Below are 26058 nucleotides of genomic sequence, written 5' to 3' on the forward strand. Positions count from 1 at the left end.
TTGCCGGCACGGAACATATCATATCAATCAAACCACGGGCAAAGCAAAGCGTAATCACCCAAAGAATGTTAAATAACACTCCATTCCCTCTTGGAGTGTTCTATTGTAAACTTAGCTTTTATGTTCCCTACTGCTTAAATTCCCCCGCCCTATTACTACCCCTGCAAGTGCAGTTAAGTGGTAAGAAAAGGAAAACTGTCGATGCAAAGACTCAACAGAGAAATCTTTTTCATATTTTATTGGCAAACATTCTATTTTTCTTTCAAAATGTTTCCTCAAAATATCACTAGAAACCCTCCTTATTTAACATGTCATACGCTTTCAGAAAGGTCAAAATTAGAAACATTTCTCGGTGAGCTATTAGAGAAAATTAGGCAAGCCTTAACTTCCTACCGGCGAGCTTGTTCACAGTTCATACCACTTATGTGTTAGTACCCCACGTGATCGTAGATCATCTTGAAACGGGTGTCGTTGGAGTCAAGCTTAGTGCTCTTTCTACACAAATGCTGAGACGAAAATTGGTAAAAAAAAAAAGGCGCTTGAGATTCCGTTTACACTTCGACGGGTCCGGACAAAATGTTTTACCTGTGGAACACTTTTACAATAGACCTTTTCACCGATACGGTGGCCATATTGAATTTATTAGATTTAAGGAGTATTAAGAGATGCTCAGCGGGCATGAACACGATGCGATATACGCTCAGTATTTACGCGCCCTTTTCGGGCCAATTTTCCTTTAAGATTTCCTAGAAGAAGGATTGTAATAGGAAATGATCGCCTTTTTCCCGAGAAATATACAGTGAAGTTCTCTTTTTGCCCGAAAAGCGCGCGTAAATACTGAGTAAGTGCCCCCTGGGCATCCCATAATACTCCTTAACTCTAGTAAATTCAATATGGCCGCCGTATCGGTAAAAAGGTCTATTCTGTTTCAGATTGCAGTACTGTTCAAAGCATTGCACGGTTCCGAGGGTCCCGTGTGAACCAAAAAGCAGATCCAAGGAAGTTTTCGTCCGTTCAAATATTTGCCCGGACCCGTGTAAAGGGGGTCTGAAATGTTCAACTGGTCGAAAGCAGTTTAAAAACCTGTCAGTCTCGTGTCTACATCTACTACCTCTAAGGTTTTGGAGGTGTCTAAAGCGCATGCTCGCGAAAAAGGTTCCTCTTGGAGCGTAAACAAACTAACAAAGCGACCGCCGGCGACACGAACGTCTTTGTAAGTGCTGAACGCCATGCAAGAAGGAAACTGCTGCTCGCAGGGTATATGGTAACCACCTTAAAATAGAGCCATATAAACAACTTAATGTAGTTAGCACAACATAAAGGGCGAGAATAAATACCTAACAGAGGACAAAATAACATGACGTTTGAATAAAAATGGCTTATTCCTACCTTTTGGCCATTTATACACCTTCTTAAAAATATTAACTTAAGTCAAAAAAACCGAAATACATTATCCATTAATACTAGATTTACATTTGAAGAAATTTTTCTGGATTCGAAACGAATCCGCAACACTTCGGTTCTTAATTTATTATACGGTTTACACGCGGATTTGTGAATCAGGAACAAAATTTCCTAGTTTGGACGCGTGTCCAGAGATTTAAAATCCGGAATCTAAATAGAGAGCTTTAGATTTGAGGACGAGAAAGAGTAAAAGAGTACGGGTACGAGATTTAACTTCATTTTACTTTTTTTACCAAAAAAGTTAGTACGGTTATTTATACTGAAGGAGGTTAAACCCTCCCCGATGGCAAAATGATAAAACTTCTTACATTTGATAACTTGTTCCCGCCACTACATTTCGCTAAAACTCGTAGTAGAATGACGACGACTATCACGTTTTCCCGCCAAAATAACGTTGGTTCACGCGCGTGCAGTACTTCGTATTGAGAAAATCTCGTACTCGTAGTCGTCCTCGTCTCAAGATCTAAAGCCCCCAAATAACTACCTAACGTACGAGTGTAAACGCTCGCGAATCCGAACACCCTAAAGGCATCAAATTCAGCAACACTTACGAATTCGGAAAAATCTCCCCTCGTTTAAACGTAGTTTTAAACCAACTATTAACTTAAAAAAAATTGTATCTTCTGCACATTTCATCGTTCACTCTAGAACCAAGTGGCTTCTCTAAAACGCTTACGTCACATATTTACACATTTAAAGCCATAAATTTAAGTTAAAAACAATACCTTTTTGCACTACTATGACCACAGAATTTAACAGAACTAATTCCTAGACAATTGTTTTTGTATCATGTTGGAATTGACAGTCCTAAACTCTTCTTCTTTTTATTATCCCAATAAATGTAATTTAAATGTTTGACTACTTTTCAAAATCTGTCCCCCAAATAATTTAAAATTCTACCTAGCATCGTCGCGCGCACCCTATTCAAGTAAAAAAGAATTGACATTAAAACTTGTCTCGTTCACGAAAACGGTAATTGTCTACACCAGATCCTTATTTGATGTTATGGCAGCAGTATTTAGAAATTCCTTCTCTAGTTGTCAAAATATTTCCTATGATATCCTTTGATTATCCCCCTACAAATTTACCGTTTCATTTTTCTCAAAACGTACACAACTTAATCAAGACCCGGACAAACGATATAACTTTGTTCTCAACACAGCCTCGTTCCCTGTCTTCCTCGGCGATTTCGGATGTGACGTTATCCGTCCAGCTTGTCGGAAGAATTTGGTTAGCGCGAATTGGCCTGGGGACGAGGTTGCTCTTAACAGAGAGGCTTTCACTCAAGTACCGAAAAAGCGCAAAAACCAAGATATCATGCTGGTATGGTCAGTCGTAAAAGACTAGTAAATACAATACACCAACTAGAGAAATCAGTAAAAACTTCAAATTGGTACCCGCTTTTAAGATGACGGCATTCGCTAATCTATGCAAATTCTACTAAACTTTTATTGTGTTTTGAGTCAAGCTGCATAGCTTTTCCGGGCCATTGGTAGCTACAAAGTATAATTTAAGGGAAGCGGCCATACACAAGTGTACTCGAGCAGGGCCAGCTTTGATTCGGTGTTAGAAATAATAAATAGGGTAAACAAGGCACCTCAAATCTGATGAGCCCCAAAGACAAAGATTTTCATCGGAAAGATTGAGATGAGAGTGAAACATTATTGTTAGACACCCAACAGGGTGCCCTGTTTATACAGCCCTCTCTTCTAGCTTCACGCCGCTAGGGCGTTTCTGTCACACGAAACGTTTCTAGCGGCGACAAGCGAGGAGAAACAGCTGTGTTCCAAAGTTACCACCACAGGGACATTACAAACTTCTAATTAATTTCTGCTGGTAATGAGAAGGGCTACACAAAGGTGATAGCATCTCTTTATGATAGTGAGATATGGGTGTACAAAGAAACTTGGGAGTTTAAGTAGAGACGTTTTTGAGCGACGCACGTCGACCGAAAGTGGAATTTTTGTACTCTTTAGCCGTGATTTTTGGGCAAATCGTCACTATAAGGGTAAAGACTCTTAGCAATACAAATTTGGAAGCGTCAAGACAATTTAAAATAGAAAACGGCTCACTTCCGTTTGACGCGCGTCGCCCAAAAACGTCGCCGCTTAAATTCCATAGTAACCAGGGAGAGAAGGGTCCTGTGTTTTACAGTGGGACATTTACAATAGTTGGTATTGGTCAACACAATACCATCACATGACCATGTGATCAACTTTCTGTAAACACGAAAACTTCGTTCTTACGTCTTGTGGGCCTCAAGTTTTAGTTTGTTCATGACAGAAAATTCATTTGTAGCCCCTAATGCATAAGTGTAAAGATTTCAAAATTTGCAAGGATTTGTATGGAAAACCACATATACTTGCGTGGCAAGTGTTGCTCATGTGCATTTGCTACTTTTTAAATATATGGCTGAAAATGTCCTAATTTTAATATTTTCTTTCAGTTGCTGCTAAAAACATTTTTCCTTCACGAACTGTTTTCGTGTTTACAAAAAGTTGATCACGTGACCAACTAGTGCAAAAGTCCTATCGTTTTGACTACTTCCTAGATGCATTTCAAGTCAACCTCAACTTACAATCCCGTGATCAGTTTAGTTTTCTGGAAAACTGCCCACTTACCTCTCCCCGAACTCAACTTTAACATTTGCGTCTCACTTGGGGCAAAATGTTAGGCTAGGGGAGGGGTAGGTGAGCAGTTTCCTAGAAATCAAAATTGATCCCAGTCCCTCTTATAGTGTGAGTGTGATGCCTCCTTTACCTCAAGTTCCACACAATTGCAGTCAAATTATGTACGACAATGGTTGCCCAATTAACTACTCTTACAGCGTCGACGTTTTGCTGGAATCCTTCGAACGACTGCTGCCACTGCCTCCTCGTTTGAACTCAACACGCTGTTCTTTAATCTCTTGTACCTTTTTCGTGCGCGTGACAGTTTCATTTGTTCTCCCCTGAGAGGAACTATCGCCTCCCTCCCCGCTTGTAGTGTAGTGGGTCTTGAACGTCTGGAATCTTGAAGAAGTGGTCTGCAGTGGTTTCACTTCAGCAGTGACCTGCATCGGTTCAAATTCTAACTTCTCCTCCGCCTCCACTCTCACACGAATTGGACCAGAAGATCCTTCGACCTGCGAAATGACATTTTGACTTTTTTCTTCTAACTTCTCGGGGGATGCCTCGATTCCGTTTATAGGGGAAACGACTCGAAATTCTAAAGAACCCTGGGGGTTCTCCGAGCCGGAAGAGGGGGCGTACAAGGCACTGGTCTGCAATTGGGTGATTTTAGTCATGACAGTACTGCTGCTGAATGTTGACGTATGACTTCTAGTGTCTGTAACATTTAACGTTGTGGGCGTCATGGATTGGTATGCGGGGTCGAACGAGACGTTTAGCTTAGGACTGGAACTGGATTCCAAGTGTTTTATTTTAAAAGGGCTGCTGGGTGGAGTGTTATCAGTGGCCCCGTTATTACTTACGACTGTGATGGCTGGCTTGTCTGAATCTTCATCAACCTGGTAACGCTGGATTGGAGTCACGCCTGTCTGAATTCTGGTTATCTTTGTAGTGCTGGTGGTGGTGCTACCCGTGCTTGAACTGCTAGCCGTACTCGTCTGATTTGCACGCGTTTCGAAAGGACTTTTCACTTTAACCATTCTTTTCGGGTTCATTTGATAGCTAGACACCTCCAATGGTACCGCCTTCTCTTTAACGTCAACCATGAATTCGGTGTGACCGAACGTTGAAGATTGTGCGGACTCTGTGGTCGCCGACTGCTGGGGTACAACGACTTCCCTGGTAACTGTAACACCTTTTGGTGGCATAATGTAAGAAGTGGTATAATGCGCATCAACCTCTTGCTCTGGTCTCATCATTCCCTTCAGCCGGAAAATCTCCTGGTTCAACTCTTCGATTTCTTTGATGTAGCCATTACATTCCAATATTTTAGACTCCAGCTCACGTTTCAAATAAGTCACGTCAGTCTCAAATGACGATCTCACATTCTTTATTTGCACCTCCCTGTCCTTTCTTTCGTCTTCCAAGAATCCCTCAAGCTTCAGTACTCGGCTGTTTCTGTGGTTAAGCTCGATGTCTAATTCCGCTAGTTTCTGATTCAGTACCTGAATCTCGCTTATGTAGCCATCGCATTCCACTTGCTTGTTGCTGAGCTCTCGCTTGAGCCTTTCCAAATCCTGCTCATTAGAACTGTTTAGGATCCGCAGTCGTTCAATCAAAGTTTCTTTCTCGATGATCTCCGTTTTGTACACTTCTATTCTGCTCTCGATCTCTGTAATCTTCTCAAGCAGCACTGTTGTCTCACTCTCCGTCATACTCTTCTCTGTTCTTGCCTCGTTCATCTGCTTCGTCAACACTTCGAACTTGGTGCGAATCGTGGAGAGCTGGGATTCGAGATCATAATTCTCTTGATTAAGCTTCTCAATCTCCCGGATATAACCTTCACATTCCACCTCCTTTGTATCCAGCTCTCGCCTCAACTTATCGATTTCGCCATCGTTGTTTGAGATCTGCACACGAAGCTTTTCAATGACCGTTTCTTTCTCTATTATCTCTGTCTTGTACTCTTCGATGCGAGTTTGAATCTCGATAATTTGTTCGTGCATTAAGCTCGCCTCGCTTTCACCTTTACTTTTCAGTTCATCGGTTTGCGCTACCGCTATATCTTTGTCTGTCCTAAGTTCCGTTATTTGAATCTCTAGTCTGTTGATAGTATTGCGAAGCGTATTAATCTCCATTTCTTGGTCTGCCTTCTCGTGCTTAAGCCTTTCAATGTCCTGCTTATACCTCTCACATTCGTTTTTCTTGGAGGAAAAATCTCTCTTCAGACGGTCGACCTCTTGCTCAAAGGAAGTTGTTTGGAATCGCAACTTTTCTATTATAGTCTCTTTTTCAATAATTTCTTTCTTGTAGCTTTCGACTCTCGTCTGTATTTCTACAATCTGTTCACTCATGACCTGAGCATCAGTCTCCCCTTTCGCAGTGGATTCCACGAGTTGCCTCTCGAGGCCTTCTTTACCGACTCGTTCTTTCCGCACGTCGCCTTCAAGAAAAATAACTTTTTCCCGAAGCGACATTATTTCAACAGTCAATTCTGATTTGTCTTTGGTAATCTGCTCGATTTTTTCCAAAGACATCTTGAACTCTCCGTCCTTTGAAAGAAGATCTCTTCTTGTGACTTCAAGCTCATACTTCAAGTGCTCAATTTCGTCTTCCTTAACGCTGATATCTCTCTTAGCGTTTTCAAGCTTCGTTTGCAGTTCAGACACGAATTTCGCATAACCAGATGACTCTTCGTCTCCGCGGTTCCTAGTGTCCACCAGCTGTGCTTGAAGTTGAGCCTTTTCGGATTTCTCGGTATCGATCAGCACATTTAACTTGGTAACTTTGCTTCTTAGTGCTAGGAGTTCCACCTCCATGTCAGACTTTTCCTTTCTGGTGTCCTCTAAATCTTTGATGTAATCCTCACAGTCATTCTCTTTGCCTTCTAACTCCGTCTTAGTGATGTGGAGATCATGCTCCGCCTGAGAAACACGTTCTTTAAGCTCTCGAATGATGGTTTCTTTTTCAATGATCTCTCGTTTACAAACTTCGATCTGGTTAGTGGCGTCTTTTATCTGCTTCTTAAGGTCATTGCTTTGATTGGTACTTTTGCCAACAACTTCATTAATGTTCTGCCTTAGCTCTTCCTTGTCCTTCTCGTGCTCCTCGACAAGAATCTCAAAGTTTCGTAATTGTCCACGAAGCGTGTTGATCTCAATTTCCATGTCAGCCTTTTGTTGGTTGCTCTCCTCGAGGTCCTTTACGTAATCATCGCATTCTATCTGTTTACTCTGGAGATCTCGCCGTGCTCTATGTATGTCGTCTTCTAGATCAGCCTGTCTGTTCTGCATTTCTTTGATCACGCGTTCTTTTTCGATTATTTCTTTGCGGTACGTTTCTATCTCCACTCTTAATTCGTTAACACGGCCAGCAAAATCCCTCGATTGGCTGTCTCCCATGTTTTTATAATCTTCGAGCTGGGCTCTTAGGTTATCTTTTATCTTCTTTTCTTCCTCAATCTGTATCTGCAATTTCTTTACTTTAGTCTTGAGGGAAGTAATCTCGTTTTCTAAATCGGACCTGCCCTGGTTTGACAGCTTGCTCGAGTCCTTGACAGAATCAATTTGGCTTTCAAGTTCAGCCACATGTTGCTGAAGTACCATATTTCGTTCCTGAATATGTTCATATTCCAGCTCCAACTTGGAGATCCTCGTCTGATATTCAACAACTTCCCGTTTTAGGGTATCAACTTTATTTTCGAGCGTTTGGTTTGAACTTTCTAGCCCCAGGTTCTTTTCTTTTTCGGTCTCCAAGTCATGTTCGAGCGAAGAAACCTTTTTCAACGCGGCCAGAAGTTCCAACTGAAGCTCGCCTTCACGTTCCTGTAGCTTTTTATAATCAGCCTCCATAGTGGAAAATATCTGTTCAGATGAGACTTCGGCTTTTTCCTTCTGACTCTCGAGTACAAGGTCATGGAGCTTTCGTTGCATAGATTCAACTTCTTTAACCAACAAGTCTTTCTCTTGGCCCCAATCTGTAGCTTCTTCTTGAAGATCTTCAAGGCGCCGCCTAGCAGCTTGTAGCTCTAAAGTAACTTTCTTGTGCTCGGCCGTTAAGATCTGTAGTTCCTGTGTCTTCTCAGATAGGTTTTTCTGCAGCTCAAGCACCTTGTCCTGGAGTTTGCGTCTTTCTTGCTTGACTTCCTCTAGAGAATGTTCCAACCCGGTGGCTTTTTCTCGCAAAGCATTGTTTTCTCGCTTGAGGGTATCTCTTTCCACCTTGATGCTTTCAAACTCAGCACTCAGTTCTTCAGAGAACATGTCCGGAACCGCTGCCTCTACAGTGGAAACGCTCTGGACGGCGATAGTCTCTTCTCGGGAAATTTTTAGCTCATCATAGAGTCTCTGGACTGAAGCGAGTTCCATTTTAAGCCTCTCGTTTTCGTCGTTCAGCAACCGAACAGTACCCTCCAGCTCAGTGTACTGTATATGCAGCTTCTGAAGCTCAAACTTTGTGTCTCGTTGTTCCATCAGCACTTTGTCGAGTTCAGTTCGAACGCGGTCGAGTTCTTCCTTCATTTCGGTCTTCTCGCCTTCTAAAGAATCGTTCTCTTCCTGTAGCCTCTCAATTATTGCCTTCTTCTCAACAAGTTCTCGGATTTGTTCTTCATAGAACTTTTGCTGGTCTATTAGTTTCTTTTGCACAACAGTGATCTCCTGCCTCAAGTTATCATTCCTGGATCTAATCTGATCCAGCGATCCCTTGAGCTGTGCGTTAGCTTTCATCTGATTCTGCAATTCCTCTTCCAGGGAAACGACTTTGCTCTGAGAAGTCTGCAAGGTCCTTTGCAGCTCGATCTTGGCGTTGTTAGCAGACTTATAAGCTGACTCCCAGTCAGCCATCTTTTTTAGCGCCTCCATCAGTTCCTTCTGTTGCGCGCTCAGTTGATCTTGACTCGTCTGTAGCATTGTCTCCGTCTGAGCGGTCTTCTGTTGACTGGCGAGTAAATCCTCCTGTAGACCCTTAAGCTTGTCTTCATAGGACGTCTTGTAGGCTTCTAGCCGGAATACCTTGTTCTTGGTTGATTGAAGCTCTTGTTCTAGGCTAACAACCTTCTTTCGCAGAGTTTTGTAATCGCCCTCGTCAACTACATCTCGTCCGTGAAGCTCCGAGAGGCTGTTCTCTAGGTCAGATATCCTTTGGACCTTCAACATAACATCGTGTTCTAACGCCTGGATAATTCGGCTGGAATCTCCATGCTCCAACTCAAGTTTGGATATTCTCCTCTTCCCATCCAGGTATCTCCTCTCTGTGTCCTCCTTCTCGTTCAGAATCTTCTGGTACGATTCTTCCAAGTCTTTCAGTCTCTTGAGTGTACTTGCATCGGTTGGTTTCTTCTCTCGCTTATCCGCTTGCACTGTTTGTATATCGACGTACTTCTTGTTTATAACAGTTATGTCACTTTGCAGGCGATCTCGGTCAGCCTGGAGAGCATTGAGACGTGCTCTCAATTCAGTATTTTCCCGCTTGAGATCTGTTATCTCTTTCTTCAAACGGACCTTCTCCTCCTCTAGAGTTTCATTCCTCGCTTGAAAATAAGTAAGCTTGCGGTTAATTGAAAGGATCTCGTTCTGTAGCTTGTCTACCTCTCTCTTGGCATTCGCAAAGTTGGACTTATACTCGTTTAAGGACGTTAAGAGTGTAGCTTTCTCTTGTCTCAATTTGTTCTTCTCGTTCTCGGCGAGGTCAAGGCTGTGTTTAAGAGCGTCAATTTTGGACTCAAGTTCTTGCACCTTTAATGTTAGTGCTGCTAGATCGTGCTGGGCTTTATCGTAGTCTTCTCTGTATAAAGCTACCTTTCGCTTAAGACTCGTCACCTCTTCCTCAAGGGTTTTGTTGTTGGCATGATACCATTCTATCTGCTGGTTCTTTTCTTCAATGGTCTTGTCGACGTTTTCCACAATGGCCCGAAGCTCAGAGATCTGTCTGAGAACAATGGCGTTTTCATCTCGCTGCTTGTCCATAACGCCTCTTGCTTTCTCCAGCTCACCAAGGAGGGTGTTCTTTTCAACGTTAAGGCGATGAATATCGCCCTCTAACACACTTATTCTCTTCTGGTCTTTAATTAGCTCACGATTAAGGTCTTCGTTTTCGTGGTCAAGCGCCTTCACTTTCATCTCTAGCTCTGTAGACTGCTTTCGCAAAGAGAAGTTTTCCTTCTCCAAGTCATCCTTTCTTTTTTGAGCTTTATCCAGCGTGGCTTTCGTGGAAGACACCTCGTGTCTTAAAGCGTGCACTTCTTTTTGAAGAGAGTCTCTCTCTGCTTTGATGCTGTCCTTAGGTGTAGCATCTGCCTCATCACCACCACGGACCATCCACTCTTGAAGTTGGCGTTCTGCGTTGAGGAGCTGTGTCTCATTTTGTGACACAACGTTAACTTGTTCCTGTAGCTGCACTTCCATGGCTGCCTTCTCTTTGCTGGCAACATCAAGGTCTTTCTGAAGGCGGGTGATCTGAGTTGTTTTTTCTTCCATCACCTTGGTTACAGTGAGTAGCTCCCTAACTGCACGATCTCGGTCATCTAAGAGAGCCGTGATTTCGTCCTTCAACGCCGACACATCTTGTTCCAAGACCATGATCCTTTCATTCTGAATTTCATTCGTTGATTCCAGTTTGGACACCTGTGTGTGGTAGCTCTTGATTTTATCCAGAAGGTCCCTTTCCTTGTCTTGGTAGGCTCTGATCTCGGTCTCCGCGTCAGTAAGCTTTCCTTGCAGGACAGCTATTTGCTCTGTAAGTCTTCGTACGTCTCCCTTGCTTCCTTCATAAGTGTCTTCCATCAATGCTGTTTTTTCTGAAATCAACTTGTAACTCTTTTCAACATCTTCCTTGTCACGCAACATAACATCGTGATAATTCTTTAACTCACGAAGTTCTTTTTGTAGCTCGTCAATCTCATCTTCTAAGGTCTTCTTAATTTGTCTCAAGTCATCAATAACCTTGTTCTTACCATTCAAGTCATTTTCTAGGAAATCAGCCTTGCTTTGGAGATCAGTGATGGACTTTTTCTGAATCATGCTTTCTTCGCGACTCTGGTCAAGTGACGACCGAAGCTCAGCGATCTTGTTTCTGTTAGTTTCGTCGGTTCTAGTAAGCTGCACCAGTTGCTCTCCTATGGAAGACACCTTTTTTACTTGGTTATCAAGCTCGTTTTGGAGGCGATCTTTCTCCAACGCCACTTTTCTCATCTGACCCTGAAGTTCATTGAGCACTCTGTTAAGCTCGATATTTTCCCCCTGTAGGCTCCCGACCTCATCTTTCAGCCTCTCGACATCCTCCTCTGCGGTTTTGAGGGCATCCTTCAAAGAATCAACCTGATCTTCGAGGTAGGTTCTCGCTGATTCCAACTGACGTATAAGATTGTCTTTCTCGTTTAACCTGTCTTGAGTTGTCTCTGTGATTATCTTCAGTTCGACCAGCTGCTGTTCTTGCTTTAGGTAGTCGTCTCTACTCACACCTGAAGTCCGCTGTAGCGCTCCTCCAAGCTGCTTCTTCAGCGAATCGATCTCCTTATCATCGTATTCGGATTTCAGCTCCAACTCTGAGATTCTGGTGTTTGCGTTGACGAGTTCTTCCCTCAGATCGCTTTTTTCTTTATCGATTCTCACTCGCGTTTTCTGCAGCTCTTGCAATTTCCTCTGGAGCTGCGTGCCCTCAGATTCTAGTTCAAAGATTCGCTTTTGTGACTTCTTAAGATCCGTCTCCATCTGCACAATTTTCGTGGTGCGGACCTCAACCTCACTTCTTAAGTCGGCTTCGCGGCCCTGAGTAGACTTGTACAAATTTTCAATTTCAAAAATCTTGTCATCGTACTCCTTCCGGTCTTTTTCACTTAATTCACCTTGCCTGCCCAGCGTTGTCACAGTAATCTCGAGCTTGGATATGTTGATGTTTGCTTGCTGAAGTTGGCCTTGCAAATCTTTAACCCGCTCTTGGCTGGAAACACGAGTGCTCTCGAGGTCTTTCTTTAAACTTATCAACTCATCTTCGAGATTCTTCTTCGCGTTATTTAAAGTATCTGCCAATTTAATTTTGTCTCGAATCTCTTTAACCTGGTTGTTTATGGTGCGATCTTTCTCCACTAAACTGTTCTTAGTGTTCATAAGATCTTCTTTCACTTTGCGGCAGTCCTCGCGGAAAGCAAGACCTTCCGTTTTGTAGAGATCTCTTTCCTTGGCAACACTTGTAAGCTGAGTCTCAGCGATGGTAATTTTGTGATCTCTCGAACTTATATCACGCAGTAGCTCTTGACGATTCTGCTTCAGATTTCTTATTTCTTGATCCATGTCCTCAATTCTCACTTGTAAGACAGCAATTCTCTTCTGCAGGTCTTCCTTGTCGGCCGTAAGCACGTCGCAGGTCACATTGTTTTTGTTCAACTGCCGTTTTGTTTTGTCTAACTCATCTTGAAGCTGTCTAAGCTTGCTATTCAACTCGTCGATCGTTTTATCTTTTCTGCCTATGATGGTATTCAACGTCTCGCCAAACTTCTCGTGTTGAGCCGATTTGTTCTCTATTTGAATGAAGCGTTCCTTACTCTCTAGAAGCTTCTTGTTGGCAGCGTCGAGTTGATCCCGTAATTGGGTTACCTGTCTACGACAAGTCTCGAGCTGTGTTTCTTGCTTTGATGCCTTATTTTGAAGAGCATAAAGCTCTTTCTCAGCTTGGTCTTTGTCATCTCGGGCAGCATCAAGGTCTGTCTCGACTTCCCTTAACTTGCTTTCAGTCGCCAGTAGTTTCTGATACTCCTTAGATTTCTCCTCATTAATCTGTTCAATTTCAATATTTAGCGTGAGCATCTTTTCTTCGGCTACGTCCATGTCGTTTTCCAGCTTGTCAAGTTCTCTTTGTCTTCCATCTAGCTGGTTTTCTAACTCTTTCACTTTCTCGGTAAGCTCGCGTATCTTTTTTTCCAGGTCCACATTTCTCGCACGCTCCTCATCCAACAGAGCTCCAGCATCTTTTCCTTGCTCTTCGAAATCCACGTATGTTGACTCGAGATCGGACACCTTCATTTGAACAACTTCAAAATCGGTCTGCAGAAGTTCTTTGCTTTGTGTTGCAGTACTGTATAACGACGAGAGACGCGCGATCTCCTCATTACTTGCATCTAATACTTTCTTAAGCCTTTTATTTTCTTCTTCAAGGACGCCTATTTCCGTTTTTAAGCGGCTTATTTCAGCAAGACTGGTATCCTTGTCAGAAGTTAACGCGGCTAGTTCACGTCTAAGTCGCTCGATTAAGTCGTCCCTCTCAGCTATCTCTTTTTTGTAAGCTTCAGCCAGTTTGTTTAGATCAGTTAATCTGCCTTTAAGTGATTCAATATCTTCTGCATTCTTATCCTTAGTTGATCGAAGCTCTTGCACTTCTACGTCTAAAACAGAATTCTGCCTCGTCACTTTGCTTAGTTCGTCCTCAAGTTTTGCAATCTTGTTCTTCAACATTGAAAGCTGCTGTTCCAAGTCATTTCGCTGCTGCTCCACAATGTTGAAATTGGATTGTAAATTTGACATATCTTTATACACAGTCTGAAGATCTTCGTTTATCCTATCTTTCTCATCCACTGCGACCTTGTAGTTAGTCTCTGAGTCGCCCAATCTCCTCTGGAGCTCCATCTGTTCAGAACGAAGTTCTTCGGCTTCATTCTCCAGCATCTGGATCCTTCGCTCTAGTTTTTGTTCTTCCTCAAGGTAGCCATCGACCTTTGCCTCGAGAGATGACACTTTAGACTTAAATTCTATAATCATCTTGTCTTTTTTCTCTAGATCTCCGTTGAGTCGTTCTATTACCCTTCTGCTTTCAGACAGCTCTTGCTGTACCACCATTAATTCTTTCTTTAGCTGGGTGCACTTGTTCTTCTCCGAGTCAAGCTCCGATTTGTACCTGTCTCTCGCTTTGGTGACGCTTTCCAGTTGAACCTCTAATTTTGATACTTTATTACGCTCTATGGTGACGGCGCGTTCCAGTTCTCCCTTCTCCTCTTGTGCAACCCGCAGGGAATCAGAAGTGTTCAGAATCTTTGAATTGAGATTTTCGATAACCTTCCGAAGCTCGTCTCTTTCTCTTATTACAATGTTATATCGTCCTTGAAGATCTGTCACTGACATGGCCGACTCGTCAAGTCTGGACTGGAGATCTTCCATTCTACTCATTAACTGCCCATCAGCTTGGTCAGTGCTTCTTTCCTTTTGAACTTCCAGCTCTGTCTCCAACTCACTAACCCTCTTTTGGAGCTTCACCTCGACTGACTCCCACTCCTTCACGCGTTCTTGAAGTTTGCCTTGCGACGCCTGGAGGTTCGAGTACTTTCCCTTCACCAAGACTAGTTCCTTTTCAGTGGTCTCCTTCTCGTCATGAAGGGTCTTCACCGTGACTTCATACTCTTGAATGGTTTTCTCGTGCATTGTGATCATCTCTTTTAGCTTCAGCAATTCCCGGTATTGTACATCCACCGTTGTTTGAGACTTATTCAACTCAGATTTAGCAGTTTCTAAGCTCTCTTCCAGCGTGGAGTTTTGGGTTTGAAGATTTTCTATTCTGTGCGCCTTTAAGATGGACTCCTCCTTGTACTTGTTTGCATCATTCTGATTCTGCAAGACCTCGCGATGCAGTCGGGAAATGGTGTCTTTAGCCTTCTTGAGCTCCTCGCGGAGGTCGTCCAGCTGATGTTTGAAAGAATCTCTCTGCTTTACAGCATTCTGCACCTGCACCTCATACCTGCTTACGGTCAAGTTTCCTGTTTTCCCCGCCATCTCAGATTGCCTTCGGTACCTATCACAGTCGTCCTGAAGTCGAGCAAGCTTAGCTTGTAACGTGGCGAGTTCGCTTTGAAGCACATCTCGTTCATCCACCGCATTTTTGCATTCTATTTCCAGCTGAGAGACAGTCTCGTGTAGGAATGACGCTTCCATGTCGTCGGGTGAAGACTCTAGAACTTGCACCTGGGAAACCTGACTGGTCATCTGCTCCCGCAACACGATTAGCTCCTTCTCGAGGACCATCTTCTCAGTTCGTATCTTGTCCACGGAGTTAGTCTTGCTGTTGAGCTCTCGCCGAAGAGACTCCAGTTCCCATTCTCGTTCACGAAGTCGGCGCTGGGTGGACGACAGTTCCTCCTGCTGTTTGTTGAACTTGGATTTGAAATCAGAGAGCTGTTCCTGAAGTTGCTGATTTTGTCGAGTCAAATTATCCACCCTGGATTTCCACCTCTCTGTCTGATAACAACAAAATTAAAGGGTAAATCAGCATCAGGAAGAGGATAGCTTTACACTAAAAACAGCGCTGTGTAACAATGCTCATGGCCAAGACATAAAGGGTTCTATAATTTTGTCAAAACATCCTAGAAAAATAGCAACAGTGTTACTTGCTTGAAAGATTACTCCGCCTTACGTTTAGCACTTGCTGTCCATGGGGTCACTTTACCGATTTAAGAAGATTCTTTTCTTTCCCCTCTACGTTCTTTCATTATGTTATTAAACATAGTTGCCATAAATTGGTAGCAAAAACACTTATCAAAGGAAATAAACAACAGCAACAAACTAGCGAGGATCAGTTACTGTTTAGTGTGCCTTAGAACTGACCAACCCCACTGAAATATTAAAATGAACTTGTCAAGCTCAATATGAGTGTGAACGTGCCGTGTTTTGGGTTTAACATACATTATATTTTTTGAGAACGGTGAGAGTATTTACTGGCAGTGGCCAAGGACAGAGCGTTTGCCTTTGTTTTGGACAGTGGAATCTCATTTGAAAAGTGCGGCGGAAAATGGAGGCAGTGATATGAAGAAGGTTAGGAAAAGTTTGAGGTATCAAAATTATATCTTCGATTGAAACTTAGTGAATAAAACATGAAAAGCGACCACTCTTTAACAATATCAGCCATCGCGTTTGGATTCGCTTAAACCGCCATCTTAGAGGCTATTCGAGCTCGAAGGCTCACGAGAGTTGGCATGAATTCATATACTTGGTATTGCAATGCTTTGTGGGAAGGTAGCCGTCCCTCCTCTGAAGAAGTTCCAAGAAGAACAACATCACCCACAGCTCTCCCGCATAAGGTTAAAAGCGCATATTTTCGATTAAACGCCAGAGAAAACGCCGCAAATATAAAGTTTTGTTCAAACTTATATTTAATAACTTTATGATTTAATGAACTTTTGGAGTGATGTACGGCTATGAAAAACCGATGAAACCGTGCGCGGGTTTAACGGCTTTGAAATAAACGCCAGTTTCTATTTAGTTAACACATGAAACATAATTTTACTTCACTTATTAAGTTTCGCCATTAAAATCAATTAACTAGGAAAATATGTCAAAAAAGAGACATTAAATAATAGACAAGAAAGTAGCTACAACTAAATCCCGGTTGCAATTAGCCCCTCACAAGGTAAAGAAGTAACGGAGACGAAATCATCAAAAATATAAAAATAGAGATACTGGAGCTCACACAGAAGGCCGCGTACCACCCGACTGTGCTAATCCATGTTTCTCCAGCAAGGAAAGCACAGTCGGCCAATTTTAGTTGGACATTGTCCGATGTCCGACTATTTTTAGCAGAATTAAGAGCATTGCAAAGATGAAATGTGACGCCCCGGTGATTTTCAGCATAAAATATAGAGGAAGTGTTGATGGTGTATGAGTTTCACTGGTTCTTAACTTATTGCATATCAGGTTATGACTCAGCTGATAAGGACGCCGGAGAGTCCGCCACACAAGACGCAGAAAACAGCGAGTATGGGGTGTTTGAGTACGCTCCCATTTCCGCATTTTAACAAAGAGAGCTACTCTGTTCTAGTAACTTCAATGCACGTTCCAGAATGTAAATGATTTGATGGACGGAAAATGTTATTGTACGTTATGTGTTTGGATGTCCTTAAGTTTAAACGTTTAAGCCCCAAGAGTGACCATCATCAATTTTCCCCTAACAATATCAATACACAATCAGGAGAAAATGTTGTGAGAATTATTAAAATGATCACCTAAGGGAAAATGCTTTGATCTTTTATCAAATTCTCTCAACTTATTCTTTATGGAAATGCATGGAGACCAGTTTGTAGAATTTGTATGTGGATATCGGGGCTTAAAGGGTTAATGAGGCATAAGAGGACTTCAAGGTCTTTCAACAAACTGCGAATTTCGCCAGTTTCTTGGAAAAGGCAACGAAATGGAAGTCGTTCGTGTTACTTAACCATATCATCATCTAGTCATATGCGAATTAATTTCAGACACGATTGATTTCTGTGATCATTCATGCCTTTATGGTTAAAGCCCCTCCACGCCCCTCGTCACGAACTAAAATAAGATCTTATTGTTAAGGCAAAACAAAGATTGCTGTAATTGCCTATGTAGCCAGAAACGTCTTGTAATCAAATTCTACATGTACGTGAAAACATATTTGCCTAGTAGAATCTAAATTATTTAAATACTAATTACTGTTAATCCTTTAACCTGTGAAAACCCTCCCTTTAAACACAACGTAGTTGTTTATGGCAACGCTCTATTGGTTAGCTATCATGAGGCGTGAACAAGCCGAACGCTAAGGCTCAAATCTTCCCACGAGAACAAAGCAGCTCTGGTTAATAAATTGTGACCAGAAAATAGAAAAACTGGTGTAGTTTTTGTTGAGCACGAAGAACGTTGACCGTGCAACATTGTTCTGCACAGAACTACCCCATTACGCAACTTTCCTTAACTTTTGAAAGTTGTTTCAACTGGAATATACTGGGCGTTTGCGATAAGCGGAAATATTCTGCCCCCCTGCCGTCTGGATCGGAAGGCGTTTAAAACCAGAAACAGCTGGAATCGACGTCGCTTTAAATTGCAACCACGGGGCCAAAAGTTTGCGTCACGGTGTCTAAGTCGGGGAATTAAAGGAGCTGTGACACGAAATTTTTCAAAATTCAAACAGTCGGAATTGCCACCAAACTAAGTGAAACGCAAAACTAACTATGCTCAAACCGTTACAAAGAGGAATATATAAGATAGAAAATACACAAGGGGGGGAGGGATGGGTAAACTGGAAAAAGATTGAAACGGACTGCAACTGTGGTTTTTGAAAACTTGTTAGCCTAACAGTTTTTTAAAATTTGTCTTTGTTGCTTGTAGCGTTTGCTTTAATGCTATGGAGCCACATTTGTGTAACAGGTATTCACGAGTAATTTTTCAAGTTCCTTAACGAATGAAGACGCTTTATTGGCATTATATCAACAAAACGAATTAGCCAGCCGTGAAACAGTCCTTTAACTAGTAATAGATTATTTATGTAGAATTCGCGAAAGATGTATATACCGAGTCATTTTTTACCATGAAATACGTATTGGGACATCCATGCACAGAAACGTACTTCTGAAGCCATTTTGTACGATTACCCACGCTAAGGGACAATATGCGACCTCGTTTTTATATCCCCGTCGCAATTACCCGATGTTGTAAAAAGGTAGAGAAATGGACAGTTTTCACATTATGTCTTACTTCTCTGGGGCCGCTCTAAATGCGGAAATTCAAGTCATTTATACCTAAAAAAAACTTCTACTGTCCAGATTTGTTTTCCTCTTTATATATATTTTTGTGTAGCCATGGCGAGTAAAAAACACAAATAAAATAGGGAGATCACCGTTCTCGTTTCCTCGCAAAACGTCAACAAAAAAAGACAATTTCGGCTTCAAAGGATCATTTTGCGCGAGGTGACTGGAGCGAGTTTCAAGACAAACATCTTTTCAACGGGGTTGAATTATCAAAATCGCTATGAAAGCATTAGGACTACAAAAGGGGCCTTAATTACCTCGTTTTAGGCAACCGGTGAAAATCACCGCCACCTTTGAAGACGCAATAATATGCGCACTAGGTAATGTGTAGTTCAAAGAAAGGGAATTATCTAAAACATCTCTCTGAAATCTTCATGTCTAGGATATTTTAAGGACAAACTGATAAACAATTAGGCTCTCTGTTGGGGGAATATGATGCAAAAAATGGTCAGGATGCACGATTTGAGGTGGGGGGGGGGGGGGGGAAGAAAAGTAGAGTCCCTTTCCTCTCCATACCACCCTCCCAAGAAATCTTAAGAGAAGTTACGGTACACCATCTTTGCGTTTAAGCGGCACACAAAACGTTACATTTAATCAATAACCAAGAGTCGTCTTAATGCTGGTGTGTACAAGTGCGAAAAGTGAGACACGTCTTCCTTATCTTCATACAAGGGAGCTTTAGCAACAACGACGGCGACGGATACGAAAACGTCAGTAAAAATTTTGTTCGCGCTACTTCAACCTTAAGGTGGCTGAACACAGTTTTGCGGGCAGTCAGCGGTAGCACGTGTTTTAAATTAGACAAACAACCATGGCGGCGAAAAAAGCATTGGTACACAGACGACGATTTCTCAAAATCTACTCTATAAAATTTTGTGATATTTGGCAAAATTTTTACTTTTATCGTATTTTAAATGATGAGAACTTTAAAATGGAAGTTGAACAGATGAATTTTGTAACACATTTAATAATTATGGTAGAATTATATTATTGATTATCTAAAAACCCCTCTGTTAAAATTTGGTCAAATAAGTTTCAAATGGTAATGATTAATTATAGTAAGCTGTGTGCGAGTTTATGGGAAAATCTAATCAGAGAATTTTATGTAAACTGAGTAACGGTGAAATTTTAAGGTTGTATTTAATCGTTCACATTGCCATGGAAACTACGAAAACGTCAAATTTTTTCCTATCAGTCAAACTCTTTCATCAGTATATTTTTCACTTGCCAAGTTTTAGCTTGTGAGCTGCAACCTTTCTCCTGCCACAATCTCGCAAATGACCTACACTCAGAAACTGCCAAAACTGTGTTCAGCCACCTTAATCGCGCTTATTCCATCTCGTTCAATTCGTCAAGTGATGGCGAATTTTTCTGGAGTTGAATTGCAAAGGACTGTACATGTATCAAATTTCAGGAAAAGAAAAAAGAGGGTCGTTGTCGTGTGTTCACGTTCCCCACAATAGGTGAAATTAGGCAGTGTCTCGTCGTAGTCGTGCAACGACGGCAAAGAAATGTACAAAAAAGCGTGATGCACGTGCAAAGTTGTTGTTTTACCAATCTAAACCTTTTGCTTTTTTGCCGTTCTCGTTGCGTCACCGTAGCTCCCTATAAATGGCACTATTGCTTCTTTTAACCACAGGTACCCCAAGCTCACGACTGAGAATCGTTGAATCGCCGTTGCGTAACAGAAATATTATAAGAGTTTGTATGGAGATTTAAGCGATCGTTATTTAGGGGTCAAAATAGTAATAACAATTAATCAGAATTTCTTACCTTGTCTCCTTGTCTAAGTTTATGCTGTTTCAGTTAGCACTTTTGGCCGTTTCAGGGCGATTGTTTATACAACGAACAACGGTAGAACTAAAACTCGCTGGAATCGTCCTGAAACAGCCAAAAGTGCTAAGAAAACACCATAGATTTAGACAAAGAGACCAGGTAAGAAATTCTGATTAATTATTATTACTATTTTGACCCCTAAATAACGATCGCTTAAATCTCCATATAAACTCTTGTAAAGTTTCTGTTACGCAACAGCGATTCAACGATCCTCGCTTGTGAGCTTGGGGTACCTGTGTTTTAACATATGTTATGTAACCATGATACAATCACTTAGCTTGTGGGGTCGTTATATCAGTCCGGATATTTCATCTGAGATCTGATCTGACCTGATTATCCGTCGAGCATCCCCGTCGCATTCACATGGGAGTCGCCAAGCCCCGCAAGCCCACCCAAAGAAAAACCGCCTATTAACCTTGGATAATATTTCAACAAAGTTACAACACGATCGTATGACGCTTCGATTGGTCACGTTCACATTCTGCGGTAAACAAGGGCGATTCGTAGCATTCGTGCAACTAAATTTTCAAACTGGACTCAAGGTCAAACATAAATCCTCTGCGCTGTTTGCTAAAGTCTGCTGAGACTACGATTGATATTAAAGTAGTTGAAAATGTTAATGGAAAAACCTAACAATAGAAGGAAAACGCCCAACTTAGTACTTAGACACTACGTTTCCAATTGACACTGATATCGACTAATCAGCCAAAAATAACCGAGTAAGCGGCTAGGCAATCCTAGACAGTTAACCGACATGTTACTTGGCCACAGACAATAGGTATAACGGGAACCAAAAGTATGCCAAAATATCAAATTTAAATCAACCTTATTTACATCTGGGTAAATAGAATATACGTTTTAAAACTGGTCACGATGAGAAAAAAACTCGGTTGCAAATTTAAGTAACTGTCTTTCATGAATCTGGACAAAGTTCAAATATTCATCTTCCTTCCTCCACAGGTACCCCAAGCTCACGAGTGAGTTGCGTAACAAAAATCTTGTCTGCTTGTCTTGTTTGTGGTATGTTCTTAACATTTCTGGCCATTCCAGCGCGATTTTAGCGAGTTTTAGTCCTACCGTAACAGAACTCAACTCGCTAAAATCGCAGAACGCGGAACGGCCAGAAATGCTAAGAACATACCACAAACAAGACAAGCAGACAAGGTAGGAAGTTTTGATGCATTTTTATTTCTATTTTAACTCGCTAAATAACGATCGACAAATTTTCCATACAAACTCTTATAATATTTCTGTTACGTAACTCATTTGTGAGCTTGGGGTACCTGTGCTTCGTCTTTTTTACTCTTTGCTGTTCGAAAAAGACTTGGGGTTTCAGATTTGGTTATTTGAGAGTCTCATCTGGTCCATTTCCATTAATTTCGGCACGAGTAAAGTTCGCCGACGTTTATAACGGGCGTTAATTAATCCCCAGTAATCTACTTCTCGTGAAGAGATTTGATACTTTGTTTCTCATGACCCTTCCTGTTGTAACTTTGTTCTCTAAACTTGCCTAAACCAACCACGTTGTTACAAACTGCATCTGACTTCATTGTGTGTTTGAAAATCAGGCTTTTCTAGCGGGGAGGGGAAGGGAGACGAAAAGAGAGGTTGGTTACGTGAGATACTATATTTTTAAAGGCCTTCTCAGCGTTACCTCCAGTAATCTACTTTTACGTGTCGTTTTGATTTTTGTTATGCAAGGGCGTAATACAGTTGCTCGCCGCGTGCAAAAGTTAAGTATTTGAAACAACAGGTTGTCATTTTTCTTTGTCAGTTGACGTTGAAGTTATAAGCACTGAATACGCTGAAACACGTATTCGACAAAGGCTCACTAAAAAGACGCTCTTCGCAACTAGAGTATAGTAGAAGTGAAGGATGGCTTAGCCGAACCCAAATTTAACTGGGTAAAACGGCGCACTAGTGCTACACACGAACCAAACTTAATTAATTTGGCATATGTTAAATATGTTGAATACAGTTAGATCTGTATTACGTGGTCACCGTTGGGGAATTGCCAACTGACCGTTTAATACAGCTTGACCTTTTAATACAGCTTCGATAAGAAAAAACCTAAGAGTTTATCAAGAAAATAAAGAGGGTGACAGAGTGAAATATCCATCGCACGAAATATTGTTCTCAAAGTGTTTCTACCTCTTCTTGTGCCAAAAGAAAGGAAAAGACAAGTAACTAATACAGGTTCGAAATTCAGCCAAATCAGGTCATTGCAAAATGCCCGTTAAATTAAAAGAAACATAAAAATGACCGCGTAAAACATTAAAGGAAGGTTAAAATAACACAACAGATACAACAGATGCCACGGATGGGCAAAACTGAAGAAGATTGAAACGGATTGAAATTAGGGTTTTTGAAAACTGTTCAGCCTAACAGTTTTTCAAAGTTTTTCTCTGCTGTTTGCAGCTTCAAAGATAATGCTTAGGGGGCATATCTGTTTGTGTCTAATCTCTGATTCTGTCATTTACATGTAATTTCTTTGCCTACTTTAAGTTCCATTGTGATTGAGGGCGAGTAATTGGCAAAATAAAACAAAATGAACTGGACTGCAGTGACACAGCCCCTTTAACAAAGGTTTGACTGTACATCGATTGACCCGGGGCCAAACTATTTCAAACATCCTTACCCGTGTTTTCACCTACAGGGAAGTAAGATAACACGAATAACGGGCGGATCAAACAGGAAATCAAGGTCTTTTTCAAGGACCATTTTGTTTTTCAAGGTCTCTCCCTTCGACAACTATTTAAATCAAAAACACACTTTACAGGCAAAGTTTCCAACGAAAAGGGCTGCCAATAACATTAAACACAGCGCCATGAAATTTTATTACTATCCACGACAAAACATGTGCCATGCTCAAGGGTACAAAAGATATACCTGTACATACTTAAGGCCGCCGGTCACTTTTCTTGTCGAATGGCGCGCAAACTATTTCAATATGCTGCCTTTTTCCGACATGATGAAGAAAAACAGGAAACTCAAATTTGTGCCTTGGTCCGTCAACAACATTTTGGTACATCCAAAATTTCATCCGCCTGGAAACTGAAACGAGCCCGAGGGTATACAGTAGAAAGTTAAGAACAAACCGATTTCGAGGAACTTTTATGATTGAATTGGTCGATTACATTGATTTTTCGTGCTCGTCACCCACGGATAATAAAAAAATTGTCTTCAGCGTTTTCCCGTCATTGTGCTCGAAAGAATGTGGTGGAATAAGTGGGAGATGAAAAAAGTTTCAAGTGTCACAAATCATGGTTTGGTCTTCTGAGCCTAGCGTAAACCAAACACTAGACTTGAGATCTATAAAGCATTTCAGGATCGCTTGACAAAAAGGAAGAAAAAACAAACTCAAATTAAAAAAAAAAAAATACAAACTGCATTAAACTAACGCAATGAATAATCAGCGTTGAACGCAAAAACCTGTCATTTCCAAGAATCTTATTAAAATGGAAATATCTATGATACTAGAATTATTAATATTAAAGAGCGATTCGACGTGTTGACTGGTTTAACACAGAAGATTACAGACTGGAATACCTTTGCAGGAATGACGTTTAATTGGAAATGGATGATGATATTTTAATCACTGATCATTCCACTGAGTTGATGGTATTGTAATCATTACATTATATTACAGTCATACCTCCTTAAGAATGACACTAAAGGAAGATTCAAGTCTCTGTATTACAGACAAACTACCTTATAAATATGGGAAACCAAAGGGAAAGAGTGAAGTGTCTGCATTACAGTTATACTACCTTAATACGGTCACTAAAGGAACAAAGTCAAGAAGCAAGCAGTGTAATCGAAATTAAGGCCTGGTGAACTTCCATATTAGGAAGGTCAGATAGTCGTTCAAAGCCAAGTAACCGCATTACCATCACAGACGTTTCTGTATTATAGAGGTGGGAATTGTATGAAGTTGATATCCCAGGGTCAAGACAACTGTCCGTACGTAGAAAGCCCAGACTGGAAACACAAATAATCAAACTGACCAAACTGAAACTCGCAAGCTACGCATCTACAACATATCATCTTACAAGGAAAGATGGAATTTTTGAATTTCATTACAGTAAATATCATCTTTCAGAAAAATAACGGTTCCTACAGATGACTGAACGTCTAACAATAGACAAAATAGACACTGTCCGAGAACTTTGCTTAATCCTTCAAAATCACTCAAATTGATCTAATCTGAGCCGGCTTGAATGAACCACAGGTAGGATACCGTTTGTTTTGCATTGTTCTATAAACATTTTTCGCGATCACTGTTCTAAAGCTTATGATAAATCTCATATGTTAAAAAATTACATCACAAACGTTACAGAAACAGGTTGTGGGACTCCGTGACAGGGGAGTATTTTTTCAGGGGCACCCAACGGCAATTTTCGGGAAAATATCTGTTCGGAAGACGATTTGAGATCTAGAATTTTCGGAGCATTTGTTGTAAAATTTCTTGCTTACCTCCCTCTCCTAGGATTTTCGAACATCTACAAAATGGTATAATTACCCATTTTTAACGGATTTTGACCCTAAAAAAGGCCACCTAGAATTTTCGGGAGCCTTTTCCTGGCTGAAGTTTTCGAGAAGGTAAGTTTTTATCCCTATAATCTTCGGATCACTAGACTTTCAGCTAGGAAATCCGAACAGATGAAAAGTTTTTAGGGGATAAAAATATGCCTATATCTACCGTTTGAATACTAAAATACGTTCAACAATGCTATGTTAAGTGGTTTTGAACTATATCCTCGTTGGGTGCCCCTGTTTTTTACTTTGAAAATGTCACATTTTCGAATTTCGTGAACAGTGTCAAAAGATAGAGCCTGTTCGAAATAAATAGCACCACAGGAAAGTGCTCCTCAGTCTCGTTTTATTTGAACGTTCGGCGCGTTAGGATTCCATTCACTGCTCAAACGTTAGAGCCACACTTTACAGCATAATAAACAGTACCATTAGAAAATACTGCATCAGAAGCATTCATTTGACAGGTCAGGCGTAAGGCTGTGATCCATTAGATTTAAATGGTAGAACCACCTTGTACAGCAGACAGTAATATGCATGTCGAATTCAGCATTGTACAAAATACTGTTCAAGTCGTTTCAAAAGAAAAAAAGCACAACAGAGACGTATTGTTCTACACGGTCACGCTGCAGGACGCTAGACATAAAGCCTTCATCAACAAAGTTATCTGGATAAAAAACGAAACTCTAGTTATTTTGTTTTTCTCAGTAAGCCTTTTTGCCTTGTCGTGAGAGACCTCTGCTAGCAGGGACGTCCATAAAGAGCTTAGCTCTTATTCCTTTTATTTCAAAGATAAAATCTTTCTGTGTAACGGCAACGAACTAGATTGTTCTCTCATTACTGTATCAACAAACTATGAAATGTTTAACGATGAAAGTGGTCCAATGGAGTTGAATAAGTGACCCCTACATTCGAGTGATTTCCTAGCCTAAATTGCCAGGGCTTATTGCCAATGGAAAACTTGATCTATTTGGTCCGGAAACTGTCCCATCAAACGGGCGTTCGAAATAGTATACTTCAATTCAAAGGTCACCACGTATCTGCCACCACCAGACGACAGGAAAAAAATTATCTTTTCAATTTTTGTTTTGCAAA

General features: G+C 41.2%; 1 protein-coding gene across 2 annotated transcripts in view; it reads right to left on the minus strand.

Moving 5' to 3' along the window:
- Positions 1 to 223: 223 nt before the first annotated feature.
- Positions 224 to 26058, minus strand: part of LOC140950957 (uncharacterized) — a 33135-nt gene continuing 7300 nt past the window's right edge. Inside the window, exons 3-4 of one of the 2 annotated variants that reach the window (XM_073400171.1) lie at positions 4937 to 15289; positions 224 to 4588 (exon numbers count right to left, since the gene is read on the minus strand). In XM_073400171.1, coding sequence (XP_073256272.1) covers positions 4286 to 4588; positions 4937 to 15289 — 10656 coding nt within the window. In that variant the 3' untranslated portion in view covers positions 224 to 4285. Of the gene's footprint in view, positions 15290 to 26058 lie in introns of both variants that reach the window. The other variant, XM_073400170.1, reaches the window with a different exon arrangement.

The sequence above is a fragment of the Porites lutea genome, chromosome 10, assembly GCF_958299795.1.
Source record: "Porites lutea chromosome 10, jaPorLute2.1, whole genome shotgun sequence".
Taxonomy (NCBI): Eukaryota; Metazoa; Cnidaria; class Anthozoa; order Scleractinia; family Poritidae; genus Porites; species Porites lutea.